Source organism: Mesoplodon densirostris, chromosome 7 (assembly GCF_025265405.1).
Source record: "Mesoplodon densirostris isolate mMesDen1 chromosome 7, mMesDen1 primary haplotype, whole genome shotgun sequence".
NCBI lineage: Eukaryota > Metazoa > Chordata > Mammalia > Artiodactyla > Ziphiidae > Mesoplodon > Mesoplodon densirostris.
The window spans coordinates 106,942,687-106,958,543 of NC_082667.1; the positions used below are offsets into that span (position 1 = coordinate 106,942,687).

At 53.1% G+C, this 15,857-nt stretch overlaps 1 protein-coding gene across 1 annotated transcript; it reads left to right on the plus strand.

Moving 5' to 3' along the window:
* Positions 1 to 575: 575 nt before the first annotated feature.
* Positions 576 to 13,283, plus strand: ANKK1 (ankyrin repeat and kinase domain containing 1). The gene is made up of 8 exons (XM_060105445.1): positions 576 to 757; positions 6,714 to 7,008; positions 8,420 to 8,571; positions 8,823 to 8,872; positions 9,492 to 9,647; positions 10,367 to 10,485; positions 11,123 to 11,159; positions 12,070 to 13,283. The coding sequence occupies exons 1-8, from the start codon at positions 576 to 578 to the stop codon at positions 13,281 to 13,283; spliced, it is 2,205 nt and encodes a 734-aa protein (XP_059961428.1).
* The last annotated feature ends 2,574 nt before the right edge of the window (positions 13,284 to 15,857 follow it).

Consider the following 15,857-nt stretch of genomic DNA (forward strand, 5'->3'; position numbering starts at 1 on the left):
AAGTCAGCCAAGCCAACTGATTCAGACCAGAAAATCCCCATTACAACTTTTTACTCCAGACTTGCTATGGAGGGGTGGGTTCCAGGCCCCTAGCTCTACAATGGAGACCCCTGGCAGAGCCCTGACCTTTTATAAACCCTCAGGACTTAGAAGCTGAATGAATAAATGAATCTAGTTCCGTGTAGAGCTAGGTCTAAATCAAAGGGGGCCAACTGCTCTGGCCGGACTCCTGTTTCTAACTTCAGGACACCTTCCAATCCCAGCACCTACCCAGGATCAAGCTGGGGGGAAAAAGTCACAGGCCGAGACTGAGGAAGGATACTGGGGCAGGGCGGGTCTTTTGGGGTGCTGTGCAGGTCCGAGCCCCCATCGCTGCCCGAAGCCTCAGGGCTCAGGCTGGCTTTCCCCGCCCTCGCAGGGCTGAACCAGTTCCACCTCGATCGCAAGGGGAAGGAGGGAGGGCCGCCCGCCTCCCCGTCCCCACCCTCCTGGAACCTGCCTCGCAGGAAGCGGCGTGTGCAGCGCGGCCGGCCGGGAGCGCGCGGGGCTTGGAGGGCCCGGGCCGTGCCGACCCCATGGCCGCGGACGTGGAGCAGCGGCTGGGCGCCCTCCCCGTCTTCACCCGCGACGACTTCGAGGGCACCTGGCGCCCAGTGGCGAGCGGCGGCTTCAGCCAGGTGTTCCAGGCGCGGCACAAGCGCTGGCGGACCGAGTACGCCATCAAGTGCTCCCGCTGCCTCCAGCCTGACACCATCAGGTACCCACCTGCCTCCCCCCTCCTTTTGCAGAGGGAAACCCGAGGCCCGGGGAGCTCCCGAGGGAGGGGCGGCCGGGTTGAGGCTGAGGATTGTCCGCTCCCCTTTTCTAAACTCTGTCCTGTGGCCTGAGCTCCCCAGGCACAGCCCTGTCTGTTTCCGGCTCTGAAATAAACTTGGCTCTGTTTGTGGAATCAAACCAATGTGTGAAATCCACAGAGGTCAAAGGTGAGCAGGAACTACCCTCCAAATATGCCTTTGTCCCATCCAACCTCCCAAACTGGTCCCGCCTCCTTCTTTCCAGCCTCACCTTCCTTCCAGGTGTCAGCTTGGTGATGACTGCTCTGGATGACCCTCTGCCACCCTCCTACCCACCCCCTAACTCGCAGCGTAGGCAGGGCTGGGCTTGCTCAGAGCCCGTGGCACTTGCCTCAGTGATGCCCAGTGACCTGGGGGGAATCACAGGTTCCACACCAGGGGCAACTCCTGTCTGGTGTGGCCCCAGCCCAGCCCGTGCAGGCTGATGGGGGCTTGGGGTGGGGTGGAGGCTGCCCAGCCTGCTGGCCTGAGAGCCACTGTCCAGGCCACTCACTTGCCGGCCCTCACACCGGCACTGCCAGCAGGTCAAGCCTGGAATGCTGCCGTCGCCGTCCTTGTTTTTGTCTCTGGCTTCTCCCAGGTCCCATTACACGTACTATGACCACTCCCTGGCAGGCCTCCTTTTCCCTCTTACTACCTCTTTCCCATTGCTTCCACCCATCTCTGCCTTCCCATTGCTTCAACCCATCTTTGCTGGTACTGGCTGTGCCCTCGCCCCTCGTGCAGCCATGGAGACTCTTGGATCTGAAGTCTGACTGAGATGATAACCATGTCTTCCTCCCAAGCCTCCTGGGACATCACCTAGAGCGCCTTGGGGGTGCAGGGAGCAACTCCTATTGGCATCTTTTCTGGTCATTCTCTGTGGTCACTATGCAAGCTCCCAAGACAGTCTCCAGTCCCACACACCCAAGTCCCTTCTCTCACTCCCAGACCCCCGCCTGCTTAATGAATAAGGGCAAAGTGAGATCGCCCCAGACTCACCCACCTTCCTCCCTCAACATCCTGGCTTGGGAGTATAGTCAGGTTATTCTAGGATCTATTCAAGTCATTTACAGCCTTTGAAGCAAAGAACAACAGGAAACAGATGGCATTGACAAGACTACTCATGAGACATTGACAGTAACTCCCATCTCAATTCCCTTCCCAATTCCAGGAATCCTTGGGCGGAAAGGACTAAGGGATTTACGGTAATCAAGGCCTGCCACGTGTGGAGTGCTATAGGAGGAGTTTCATAAGTATGACTTCACTGAATCCTCCTTCCATCATCTCATTCATTTGTCCTCCTGATGAATGTTTATTGCTCACCTACTATGTGCCAAGCTCTGTGCTGGACCCTGAGATATAATGATGAATGCCACAGATATAGCCCTGGAGATATTCTCCTAGAGCTTGCAGATAGGGGAGAAAAGACATTAATCAATTATCCCCACGTGTAAATGTAAGTGTGCTGCTGTGAGAGGTGCAAGAAAGGAGAGAGTTGTGGTTTCATGAAGGCTTATTATTGGAGTTTGAGATCAGAAAAGGCTTCCCTGAGGAAGTTACACTTGAGCTGAAATATGAAAGATGAGTCTGAGTTAAGTGGGTGAAGAGAGGAAAGCTTTCCATGTTGAGTTTAAGGTGCCTTTAAACAACCAAGAAGAATTGTCAAGTAGACTTCAGAGTAAAGCTCTGAGCTAACAGTATTAAAATTTGTGAGTCATTTGTTATAGGGGTATTTGAAGCTAGGACATGGACGACGTTCACTCATTCTAAGCACTAAGTGAACAAAACAAAGTCTCTGCCCTTGTGGAGTTTATAATCTAATGAAGGAAGACAGAAAACAAACAAACAAACAAATAGTTTTATCTATATCCCTTACAACCACCTGACATTTTCTTTGATTAAAATACCTAAGGAGAGTTGAGTAGTCTGATCTTCCAAAAAAAAATTTTGATCTTCCAAAAAATAGTAATTTGTGGGCTTTTTTGCCCAGAATGTTAAGATTTTCTTTACCAAGCTTCTTTGTTGTACAGAAAGTAAAAATGCTGTTACAATCTCAGTGTAAGTGGTAGCCACACATGGTTGACATACCAATCACAGCCCTCCACCCTACCGCAAGGGTCTTACACGAAACTCTGACAATGCTTATAATTTTGTTGTTGCTTATAAATTTGTTATAATGCTTGGTGGTAGATTTCCGAGAGGGACTAAATGGATGAAGGCAGAATGTCACAGGAGCTCTTCTTTGGTTCTTTGCGTGGGTGGGTGCCCTAGGGTTTGTATCACAGCTACCTTGAAAAAAAAGCTACCAACTGCATTTGAGCAGTCCAGCCAATATGGAACTGAAGAACAAATAAAGCAAGGTAGGTTTTTGGTGCAGGTTATTTGGAGTCTTTCTTTCAGCTTCCTATTTTTCCCCCCCTTCATCCTCATCCTCATTGTCTTCATCTGATCACCTTCTCCATCACATCCAAGTTCTCCCCTCCCTTCGCTTCATCTTCAGCCCCTCCCCTTCTGCATCTTCCTGTTCATCATCAGACTCTCCCTGCTCACCGTTTTTCTCCTCTTCCTGTGTGCATCTTCTCCTCCTTCATGCTCCTCTTCTGGGGGGATCAGGATTGATGGAGTAGGGTTGCTGTTTTCTATAGGCTTGAAATCCTTACTAATTAAGTACTATTTCAGAATAGAGATTTGAAGCAAAGAAAGAGCAAACCATGTGTCTCTCTCAGGCTCTCTTAGTGTTCTAGGCAGAGGGACGAGCAAGTGCAAAGGTCCTGAGGAAGGAACAAGCTTGACATGGTGGAGCAGGTCGCAGAGGGCTTTGTAGGCCATTGTAAGAACTTTAACTTTTATTATGCATGAGAAGAGAGCCACTGGACAGTCCTGAGCAGAGCAGTGACATGCTCTGACTGACATTTTAAAAGCACCACTCTGGCTGCTGGTGGAGGGGAAGAGAGAGAAGCAAAGGCACCAGTTAGGAGGCTTGGGCCAAGATGCCAATGGATAGAGGTGGTCAGCAGGGGTCAGATTCTTGCTCTATTTTGAAGGTAGAGCTGACGGAATGTGCTGAGGGGCAGCTTGTGGGAAGGAGAGGAAGTGAGGAGTCAAGGATAAGCAAGATCTTTGAAGACTAGAGGGATGGAGGCCCCGTTCACGGAGATGGGGAAGGCTGAGGGGGGAGCGGGTTTGAGGGGAGAATCAAGAGTTCAGCTTTAGACACGTAAAGTGTCAAATACCCAGTTGGAGATGCTGAGATTGCCTAGAGACAGAGGACGGAATGAGAAGAGGAAAGAAGAGGGCCTGGGACTGGGCCTAACGATCAGGTAACACAATAGGAGCCTGCAAAGTAGGCACTGACCCTACACTGAGAACGAGAAAATTGCTTGTAGGCTACAGCAACATGGGGGTCATCGGTGACTAGCAACAGCCTGTCAGTGAGGTATTAAGACCAGAAACCAGATGAAAGGGGATGGGGGGAGATAAAGAAAAGAGAAAGACAACAGGTGTAGCAAACACTTTCAAGAAGTCGGGGTGTCCAGGGGAGTTGTGCAACTTACTGTTGTTCCCATTTTACAGTTAAGAAGCTGAGGCCCAGAGAGTTTGCTTGTTCAAGGTCATACAGAGAATAAGGTGAAATTAGGATTTGAAAGCAGGGCAATGCGATCCCAGATCCCTTGCTTTTTCCACTTCATGACAGATGTCTTCTCAGTTCTTGTGACTTCAAAAGTACAAGAGGAGACAGATAAAATATATATATATATATATATATATATATATATATTGCAGAGGTGGAGGGGAGAGTCCTTGAACAGTAGAGAAGTAAAGACAAGAACGGCAGAAACCAGGACTAGCCAACCTGTCCAGATGCGAGGGAGAGCAGGTGCTTTTTCCTGGAGCGGAGGAGTCTCTGGCTGGCTTCCCAGGGAGGCCCTGTGAGCACATTTCCAGCGGCCTCTGACTGCAGTGCCAATGCAGCTTTGCAAATACTCTGCTTTTTAAAGATGTCATTTCTCCTTAATCTTCATCCCTGCAATCCCAGAACAATTTATAACGATTTGCATATTTGCTGTTTTGTGGCACGTACAGTGAAAAGAGTGAAAGGTTTGCAAATGCTTATTTTGTAAGGCTTTCCCTTAAGTATTGACTTCTGTTCAGTTCAACAAAGATGCCTTGTGCTGTACGTGGCCATGTGCTGTGGGGAGTACCAAGATGAAAACGTATACTTCATCTCCAAAATGGAATCCCATGCAGCCATTACCGAGCTTGCTTTGAGAGAATAACAATGCAGGAAGTGCTCCACTACACCAACAGGGAAAAGCAGATCGCAAAACAGCACACACTATGTGATGGCAAGACGGAGTGGAGGAGAAAGGAGCGACAGGGAGGGAGAGAAGGAGAGAGGTTCCTTGAACTGTATTGTAAAAGGATACGCGAAATTATTAACAGAGGCCAACTCTGGAAGGTTGGGTTACGGATGATTTAATTATTATTACTATTATTATTATTATTTTTTTTTTTTTGGCTGTGCCATGAGGCTTGCAGGATCTTAGTTCCCCGCCTAGGGATTGAACCCAGGCCCCACAGTGAAAGCACTGAGTCCTAACCACTGGACCGCCAGGGAATTCCCTAATTTTCTTTTCTATTCCCTAGATGTTCTACAAGGTATATATATTACTTTCACCATCAAAAAGTCAATAAATGATATATTTTTTCAATATTTTTATTGAGATATAATTGATGTACAATGTTGTGTTAATTTCTGCTGTACAGCAAAGTGATTCAGTTATACATATATACATTATTTTTTTAATATTCTTTCCCATTATGGTTTATCACAGGATATTGAATATAGTTCTCTGTGCTATACAGTAAGATCTTGTTGTTTATCTGTTCTATATATAAAAGCCAACATCTGCTAACCCCACCTCCCACTCCATCCCTCCCCCAACTCCCTGCCCCTTGGCAATCACCAGTCTGTTCTCTGTGTCCTTGATTTTGTTTCATGGATGGGTTCATTTGTGTCATATTTTAGATCCCACATATAAATGATATCATATGGTATTTGTCTTTCTCTTTCTGACTTACTTCATTTAATATGATAATCTCTAGCTGTATCCATGTTGCTACACATGGCATTATTTCATTTTTTATGGCTGAGTAGTATTCCATTGCATATATGTTCCATATCTTCTTTATCCATTCATCTGTCGATGGGCATTTAGGTTGTTTCCATGTCTTGGCTACTGTGAATAGTGCTGCTATGAACATAGGGGTACATGTATCTTTTGAGTTATAGTTTTGTCTGGGTATATGCCGAGGAGTGGGATTGCTGGATCACACGGTAGCTCTATTTTTAGTTTTCTGTTTTCCATAGTGGCTGCACCAATTTACATTCCCACAAGATGTGTAGGAGAGTTCCCTTTTTTCCACATCCTCTGCAGGATTTGTTATTTGTAGACTTTTTAATGATGGCCATTCTGACCATTGTGAGGTGGTTCCTCAATAAATCATATTTTAAAAGAGAAGCAGGAGGTATAATTTTGGTCCTCCATGGGCTTGCAATCTCCTAGGGGAGGTAGACATATAGAAGTGGCCAGAATAAACAGCAGGCTTTTTGTGGCCACCTCTGTAGAATGGGCTGGCTCCTAAATTAGCAGACCCCTTTACTTCCTATCTTGTTGCTGGAGCCATCTGGACCCTAATCTATGCATCCACTGGGCATCCTCTCGGGTCTCTCTTCCCCCCTCCATTACTTTGCAAGCTCCCAAGGCATCTCTGGGTCTGCACAGCCTGGTATCAAGTCTAGTCTGTGTGTCCTGCTAGTTGCTCTTGTAATTAAAGGGTCAGCTCCTTCCATCTCTCGCTCCTGCCCCTCCATAGCTCTGATGTGAATTGCCTCATTGAAGAAGCAACCAAAATGGAGAAGATCAAGTTTCAGCACATCGTGTCCATCTACGGGGTATGCGAGCAGCCCCTGGGTATTGTGATGGAGTTCATGGCCAACGGCTCCCTGGAGAAGATGCTGCCCACCCACAGCCTCTGCTGGCAGCTCAAGTTCCGCATCATCCATGAGACCGGCTTGGCCGTGAACTTCCTCCACAGCACTGACCCACCACTGCTCCACCTGGACCTCAAGCCAGGCAACATCCTCCTGGACAGCCATATGCATGTCAAGGTAAGGACCCTAGTGAACCCCTCTGCCCCCTTTCTCTCCAGAGCCTTCTCCAGATGAACAGGATTATTTACTGCCTGACTGACCTGTCAAGAGTTTTTGTTGTTGTTGTTGCTGTTTTTAATATTTATTTATTTGGCTGCACCAGATCTTCATTGCGGCATGGGGGATCTTTAGTTGCGGCATACGGGATCTTTAGTTGCAGCATGCGGGATCTTTTTAGTTGCGGCATGCATGTGGGATCTAGTTCCCTGACCAGGGATCAAACCCGGGCTCCCTGCATTGGGAGTGTGGAGTCTTAGCCACTGGACCACCAGGGAAGTCCCCTGTCAGGGGTTTTAAGCAGCTCCCTTCATGGACAAATACCGAAGGCAGGGATCACACCTAAAACAGATGGATGCACAATGAAATTTGGTACATGAAACTGGGTATCAGGATGTCTGCAAAACCCCTCTTTGGATGTCAGTCTTCCATTTCTAATGTGGGTAGAATAACCTCTATCTCATTCCTTGCTTCAAGTGAGAATGTGTGTAAATGAGATGTTCTTAAGAAAGGTCATGATGGCCATTTTTTCAGTTCCTAAAACAAGCCCTGCTTTCATTTCTGCCCCAGGACCTTTGCACATGCTGTTTCCACTGCCAGGAACGGTATTCCCCCACTCCCTCTTTATCCAGCAAAGGCCCCTACACATCTTTCAGGTCTCAGCTTAAACAACACCTCCTCAGGGAGGTTTCCCCTGATCCACCCCCGTGGGCCCCTGTTATATACCCTCACTGTACCTCTCTTTTTATACTGCTAACCCCAATTGTAAGTATATAGTCATTTTTAGTGACTATACCCCCTATTTGAATAAGCACTTAGGAGAGTAATGGGTGTGAGGGTTTCATCATTCTTATCTGCTTCCTGATCCTCAGTATCCAGCCTAGTTGGCACTCAGTGAATTGTCAATTTATTAATGTATGAATGAATCAGTGGATGGAAGCAAAGTCAGAGACAAATATACATGGTGTCAATGCTTTAGGGCCCGTGAAAGTGGGATGAACAGAGAAGCTCACCAAAGATGTCACTTTATCCACAGTCCCTTTGGGTAATGGCCACACCTACCAAGTACTTACCATGTGCCAGGCACTGTTCTAAGTGCCTTTTGCATATTTCCTTATTTAATGCTCATAATAGCACTGTGAGTTAAGTACTTGTCTTGTTTCCCTTTTATTGATGAGGAAATGGAGGCTCTGAGAAAATAAGTAACTTGTTCAAGGTCATCCTGTGGTATATGGCAGTGCTGGGAGAGAGCTTATGGTCTCAGCAGCTACACTACACTGACAGTGAAGATAGCGGGAGAGATGAGAAACTCAGGCAGTTTTCTAGAGGCAAGACTGTATTGCTCCCCATCCCCATCCGGGCTTCCTCCCAGGTTTCGGACTTCAGCCTGTCCAAGTGGATGGAACAGTCAGCCCGGATGCAGTACATAAAGAGGTCAGCTCTGCAGGGCACCCTCAGCTACATCCCCCCTGAGACGTTCCTGGACAGCAACAAGAGCCCAGGGCCCAAACACGATGTGTACAGGTGAGATGGAGGCTGGGCTCCAGGCCACATACCCAGCGCGTAGCTTGTTGTCAACGCCCTGCCTGGACCCCAAGGCCCAAAGGGCAGGGCAGGACAAGGATGAGGTCTGGTGCCTCCCTGCCCACGTGGGAGGAGGAGGGATGCGGGGGGATTCTGGCTGGAGAGGCATTGCCTGGGTTTGTGTGGTCCATGGGGCCCCCCTGCTGGGTGTCCGAGAAAGCCACTCAGGGGGCACTTTCCCCCGTCTGCAGCTTCGGGATTGTCATCTGGGAGATTCTCACTCAGAAGAAACCGTATTCAGGTAGCACGCGACAGTGGCACCGTCAGATGGGGTCCCGGAAGGGACTGGGAGGCTGGGGGTGCGTGGGGGCAGGGGCAGGCGGCAGGTTTTTGTTGGGGACCGTACTGCTCTTTAAGGGTTCCCGTCCTCACCCTCCTTCCTTCCTCCCCCTACTTTCTAGAGCTCACATGACCGTGAAAGAAAGGGTAACCCTCAGCCCAGACCACACTTTCTGCCTCTAGTTCCTTTGCTTCAAAGTGTTCTTTCCTGTCTCTCTCACCCCCAACCCTGCCACCCAGGTGTCAGGTAAATAGATTGCCAGGGAATTTGGCTCATCCAGCAGAGTTCCAAATCAGAGCCCGTCACTAGGCCTGCTGGTCAGTCCTGCTGTCTTTGGACAGCAAAAGCCCGCAGTGAGGGGCCATGGCTGGTCGGCCTGGGAGGGGTTGGAGCTGGACCAGAGACCCAGCTGCTCAAATCTGAGCCTCAAGTCAGCCTGCAATCTAGTTATTAACTCACTGTGCATTTATGGGGCCCCTGCTGTGTGCACCGCCCTGTCAGGATCCTCAGAGCCCCCATCCCCTGCCCAGCCCCTCTGGCCCTGCCTCAGTACCCACAGAGCCTGGGCCCCCTCTCACAGGCTTCAACATGATGACCATTATGGTGCGAGTGGCCGCAGGCCTGCGGCCCTCCCTGCAGCCTGTCTCTGATGAGTGGCCGGCTGAGGCCCAGCAGATGGTGGACCTGATGAGGCGCTGTTGGGACCAGGACCCCAAGAAGAGGCCCTGCTTTCCAGGTTCTCATCAGCCTGACGTACACAAGGATGAGGGAGATGGGTGGGGCTGGGGGGCCTGCGGGCCAGGAGCAGTGGTTGAAGCCCCGGGCCACTCCTGAGAGCTCTGCAGGGAGGGCCCTGTGTGGCACTAGGGCAGACTCTGTGCCACAGTGCAGTGTTGGCAAGGGGGTGGGAGGGTGAGAGGGTGGATGGCAGAGGGCCAGTGGCAGCTGAGGACTGAGGTCTGGTCTCTTTGGGTTAATGTGTAACCCTATGGGAGATAGAATAGAAAACCTTCATTGCTGGAAGGCATCTGGGCCCGGCTCTGTTGCTTCTGAGACTCCAGTTAGCCTGCGTCCTCTCAGGCTGCAGTGTCCTCCTTTGTAAAATGTTCCCAGACCATGAGATCACAGGCATGATGGATCCTGTGGTCATCCACTCCTTTAGGGACTATGCAAATGTATGCATGCGTGTAAGCGTGAGCATCTTAGCGATCGCCTAGTCCTGCCCCCTTGCTTTATGGAACAGGTCTGACCCTCCAAAAGGGTCAGAGACTTGCCAAATGTGGCCCCACTGAGCCAAGGCGGGACCCTAGCTTGCCTGCCTTCTGGTGCACATGTGTGGATGCCCCTGAGCCCAGGGATGGGTTTTGGGAGGGGGGAATGGGACATATTAGGGTATTTAAAATGGGGAAGAACTGCAGGCCAGCGTGTCACTTTCTTTTGCATTTTTTGGAGCAGACATCACAGTGGAGACAGACATGCTGCTGTCCCTGCTCCAGAGTCCTGTGGCTGACCCAGAAAGCGAGGCCCTGACCAGGAAGGTGTCCTTCACAGCGTGTCTGCGCCGGCCCCGGGAGGTGAGTGCGTGTGGGGTGGGCCTGGTCTTCGGCAGACACTGAGGATGCGCGCACAGGTCCCTCCTCACGAGGCTGCCTGGCTGAGGGGCAGGTGGGGCCCGGAGCCAGTGCACGCTCTGCTGGCCAAGCCAGGCAGCCACTCGGGAACACCTTTTCTTAACTTGCTCGAAGATGCTCTAAGGGCTGGTGGTAGCCGTGGCTCAGAGCCTCTGAGAAGGACGTGCCATCCCTCACATGTGTGACATTAAACAGAGCCTGTCCTGCAGAGGGAGACCTCGGCTCTCCCAGGCTCTCACACTCTACGGGTCAGCGTCATCCTGGCTCTGCTGTCCTTTCCCTCACCTGGGAACCAGCTGTGGGCTTCCGTGGGGCTCCTGGCTGAACCCACAGGGCCGCCCTGCCTTCCCTGTGGCCCAAGGGGAAGTCAAGGCCCTGGGCCACCTCTTTCTGGCAGGGCCTCCTCTGCTCGGGGACTTCCCCTAGACACAGCTGGTGGCAGGGATGAGAGAGGAGGGGGTCTCCTAAGACAGGGTGGCATGTGAGTCCTGACAGGTGAAGGGAGGAGTGGAGGCCGGCATAGGCCAGAACTGCCCTGATCATCTGATCCGCCCCGTGTCTTCTGGTTCCCCCTCCCCAGGTCAGTGAGGAGATCAGCCAGGAGCTAACAGACAGCGGTGAGTCCAGAGTGCGCAGCTGGAACCAGAGAACCCACAGCGGAGGAGAAAGTGGACTCAGACCATATCCTGTCCCCATCCTCCCTGGCCCACCCTCCTCCCCAGGCCTGTCACAAATCAGGAGTCCGTGTTCCCTCTCCTGGCACCCGGCCCTGTGCTCCAGAAATGCACATCCCCCGGGGGCCTGGCTTTGCTTCCCCTTCAAGTCTGTGTCCTTTTGAGGCCGGACTCCTCCCTTCCTGGCTGGGGAGGTGCATCAGTTTTCAACTCCGGTTACATATTAGAATTACTTGGGGAATGAAAAAGTATACGATGCCTGAGCCACCCTAGAATAATTTAATCAGAATCTCTGGGGATTTGGCCTGAGCAGTGATTTTCATTTGTTTGTTTTTTTTGTTTTGGAAATTGTTGCTTTTAATTCTAATACACCACTGGGTAGAGCAGGAGGGAGTGGGTCCTTAATGGCTCAGGAGGAGTTCAGATCTCAGAGCTCAGCTGCAAATTTATCTCCAATTTGCATGTATTTACTTTGTGCCAAGCACTGCTGGGGGAGTTCTTACCTACGTCATATGATTTGTCCTCCCAGTGGTAGCATGAGGTTGGGCATTGTTCGTGTCCCCTTACGGATCGGGAGCTGGAAACTCAAAGAGGCAGAGAGCATGTGATGCTAAGACGTAGAGTCAGGATTTGCACCCCGGCCTCTTTCTGCCTCACCCTTACGGGAAGAACTGCCAGAGTCAGTTCTCTAGGGCAGTGGAGCCTGCGTAGAGATCCGGGGCACCGGGAAAGACGTTGCCCTCACTCCTATGTCTCTGCTCCTGGCTGGTACTTCCAGGAGGCAGGGGGATGGCCGAGACGACCTCTGGACAGGTCAGAGTTCCCCTTCTCAATCTCACCTTCCTCCCAGCAGACTCAGGAGACTACTTGAAGCGCGTCCTGACTCTCTCAGACAGCAAGAGCCTGGTCCTGAGCCATGAGCAGCTGCGCCTCTGTGAGAACAAGGTCACTGCCCTCCACTTCCTGGTGGCTCAGGGCCGCCTGGAGCAAGTGAGGCTTCTGCTGGCCCAGGAGGTCGACGTGGACTGCCAGATGGCCTGTGGCTACACTCCTCTCCTCGTCGCCACCCAGGACCAGCACCCCGACCTCTGTGCCCTGCTCCTGAAGCACGGTGCCGACACCAACCTGGTGGACGAGGACGGCTGGGCCCCGCTGCACTTCGCAGCCCAGAATGGGGACGACCGCACTGCCCGCCTCCTCCTGGACCACGGGGCCCGTGTGGATGCCCAGGAGCACGAGGGGTGGACCCCGCTCCACCTGGCTGCGCAGAACAACTTTGAGAATGTGGTACGGCTTCTAGTCTCCCGTCACGCTGACCCCAACTTGCAGGAGGCTGAGGGCAAGACCCCTCTCCACGTGGCCGCCTACTTTGGCCATGTCAGCCTGGTCAAGCTGCTGACAGGCCAGGGGGCCAAGTTGGATGCTCGGCAGAGAAACCTGAGGACACCACTGCACCTGGCGGTGGAGCAAGGCAAAGTGAGGGCCATCCAACACCTATTAAAGAGTGGGGCGGCCGCTGATGCCCTTGACCAGAGAGGCTACAGCCCACTGCACATCGCCACTGCGAGGGGCAAGTACCTTATCGGCAAGATGCTGCTCAGGTACGGCGCCAGCCTCGAGCTGCCGACCCACCAGGGCTGGACGCCCCTGCATCTAGCAGCCTACAAGGGCCACCTGGAGATCATCCACCTGCTGGCCGAGAGCCATGCAGACGTGGGGGCTCCCGGAGGCATGAACTGGACCCCCCTGCACCTGGCTGCCCGTCATGGGGCAGAGGTGGTGGTGTCCACACTGCTGCAGTGTGGGGCTGACCCCAATGCTCCCGAGCAGTCAGGCTGGACGCCCCTCCACCTGGCAGTCCAGAGGGGGGCCTTCCTGAGCGTCATCAACCTCCTGGAGCACCATGCAGATGTCCATGCCCGCAACAAGGTGGGCTGGACGCCTGCCCACCTGGCCGCCCTCAAAGGCAACATGGCCATCCTCAGAGTGCTGGTCGAGGCCGGTGCCCAGCTGGACACCCAGGACGGGGTAGGCTGCACACCCCTGCAGCTGGCCCTCTGGAGCTAAAATCAGGGCTTTGTCGCCTTCCTAGAGGGCAAGGAACCCTCACTGGCCATTCTGGCCTGGGCTGAGCCTGGAGCCCAGACGGAAGTTTAGACAACCTGCGGTCCCCTTACCTGTAAGGAAGAGAGGTTGGTGGAAGTGAAGCTGGGCTTCTGGCAGGGCCCCTTCCCTGTCCTTGCCAGCTGCCCCTTGGACCTTGAGAGGAGACGGGAACCTGGTCCCCTGGGTGGTGGAGGGATGGGGAGAGGAACACTGAGGTTGTAGCTGGGGAAGGGGCCGCTGGCTCAGAGATCTGCTTTCAGCCCTTCCTCCATGTGTGTCTCTAGCCAACTCTCAGCCTCCTCCTCCTGTACCTGGACTCAAGCCCCCAAACTGAGCTCCCTCTTTATTCCCAAGGTTCCTGCCACCTTTAACCACTTGCCCGAGTCCACAGGGGCCCTTGCATCCTAGAACCCTCTCTGAAGAAGGAGGGAGGCAGAGGAGAGGGAAGTGTTCCCTCCCAGCTCACGTCTGTGTGACTTGGCCCCTTTCTTCGGGCACGGTCAGGACAGCCAGATACCCGTGCTTTGTGCAAGGGCAGGAGCTGAAAGTTCAGAGGAATTTTCCACTTCCAGTTGAAAGCCCCAGCCAAGAGCCTGTTGCTGCACCGACCACCTTCCTGGCGGCTCTGGTCCCAGGGCCCACCCAGGTCTGCCGTACAATCTCTTGCGGGGAAGGAAGGGTCTGCTCCAACCGCCCACGAGTGACCCTACATGGGACGCTTGGTCCCTGGTCCCCCTGTCTCACCCTTCACCCTTTGCTGTGTCCAGTTATATGGCCGGTTTCAAATCTGACTCTCATAAAGCTGTGGATCTGAGTCCCCGCCTTAGAGGTGGACTGACCCGTGGCGCCAGGCTGGCTATGGGGGCTGGTCTGGCGTATGCGTGTGCACATGTGCGGTGTGGTGTGTATATGATCGTGTGTGAGTTCCCGCTGGGGAAGAGGCGGGGGCAGACATGGGGAGGTGGACGGTAGTGATGTCACCTGGAGGGGAGGTGTCTGGGCTTGGTGTGGAGCTTGCCGGGCAGGGACTTCCTCCTTGGCAGTGGCTCAGAGAGCTCTGTCCTGCCCCCATCAGCTGGCCTGGCCTGGTCTGCAAGTTGCAGGGCAGGTTGGGGCAGGCCTGGGATTGCTCAGACTAGCCTTGTGTGACCAGTCCTGGGCTCAGCGGCCAGCAGCTTCTCCTTCCTCTCTGGCTGTGCCGGGCCTGGCCCGCCGTTGGGAGGGGACGGGGCGGGGCTGCAGGTGGGAGCAGGCCAGGTGCCCTAGGGGTCCTCTCCGGCTCGTCTCTCCCTCTTCACACTGCTGGAGCAGCCCCTCCAACTCAAGGATGGTGTGTAATTGTCAGAGAAGAGGAATCTGCTGCCCCAGTCACTGGCCAGCTCCAACCCCAGCCAACCCGCAGGCTTGCCTTTGAGTGTCACCCTCATGGGCTGAGTACAGGGCAGCCGGTCACAAGCGTCACGTGGGCGTGGGGTAAGAGAGGCGGAGCGAAGACACCTGTCGCCCCACGGACACGCTGAGTGCAAGAGTCCGTTCTAGCAGAGCTGGTGGCACAGGTCTCCCATCCTGTGGTCTCTGCGCTGTGGTGCCAGCCTCATGGACACTTCACCCCACCAAGCCACGGACTACAGCCACCACAGAGAGTCCTGGGAGCAGCTTTGAATGGGGTTGTGCCCTAGAACAAAGGCTGTAAATCAAGCCTGCACATTAGGATCTCCTGGGGGAGGTGTGGCAGGGAGGGGAGGGATGGAAGGGTTTTTAAAGTACCCGGGCCTACCCTTGACCAGTTAAACCAGAATCACCAGGGCAGGATCCTGGTATTAGCCGGAGAGCAGCCAGGGCTGAGGACCACCACCAGGGGGCGCCCCGTGGTTTCTCTCTGGGCCCTTCTTAGCATCACCATGAAGACAGTCACCAGCCGGCAGCCTGGGTGGTGGTCTTTTCCTCTCCTGGTTGGATGAGTGGAGACTCCTGAGGACCGGGGCAAGGCTCACTCAGCGGACTGTTTCATCCCCCTGCTCCCTGCTAGCTGCCTGGACCATTCTCCTCGTTCTCGCTGAGACTAAGCGTTGGGCAAAACTTGTAGTTAAACATGCCCCTGGGAGTTCTGTCTTTCCTAGAACCGCTGGAGCAGGAAAAGGAAAGGCAGAGGGCACAGTGCTGGTTGCTTCTCCTCACACCCTGAGGTCTGAGTCTAGCTCCAAGGCGAGGATTCTGCACGAGCTAGAGAAGGGACGTGGGGCTGCACGTTCAAAGCCAAGCGAGCTCAGAACAATTCGTGCGAATGGTCAGGAGTGAACCACGGAAGGACAATGGTGTCTGGCTTATCCTGTTGGGAAGAGTTTGAGGAAATACTTTGAAGAATGCAGTTAGAAAAGGTAAATTTTTTTTTTTCTTGCACCTATGGTCCTATAAATGGCAGAGGTCCCATGGAGATGCACATGGGACCATGCCTAGGATTCATTTCAACTCTGATGATCCCAGGGTCTAAGCAGAGATCCTCCCTTCCTCCAAGAGATAACTGAGGTCGCAATT

Excerpts from the sequence above, each read along its gene's own strand:
- ANKK1 (XM_060105445.1), top strand. The coding sequence starts at position 576 with ATGGCCGCGGACGTGGAGCAGCGGCTGGGCGCCCTCCCCGTCTTCACC. Across the intron at positions 8,572-8,822 it reads CCCAAACACGATGTGTACAG|CTTCGGGATTGTCATCTGGG; the intron begins GTGAGATGGAGG and ends CCCCGTCTGCAG. Across the intron at positions 8,873-9,491 it reads TCAGAAGAAACCGTATTCAG|GCTTCAACATGATGACCATT; the intron begins GTAGCACGCGAC and ends CCCCTCTCACAG.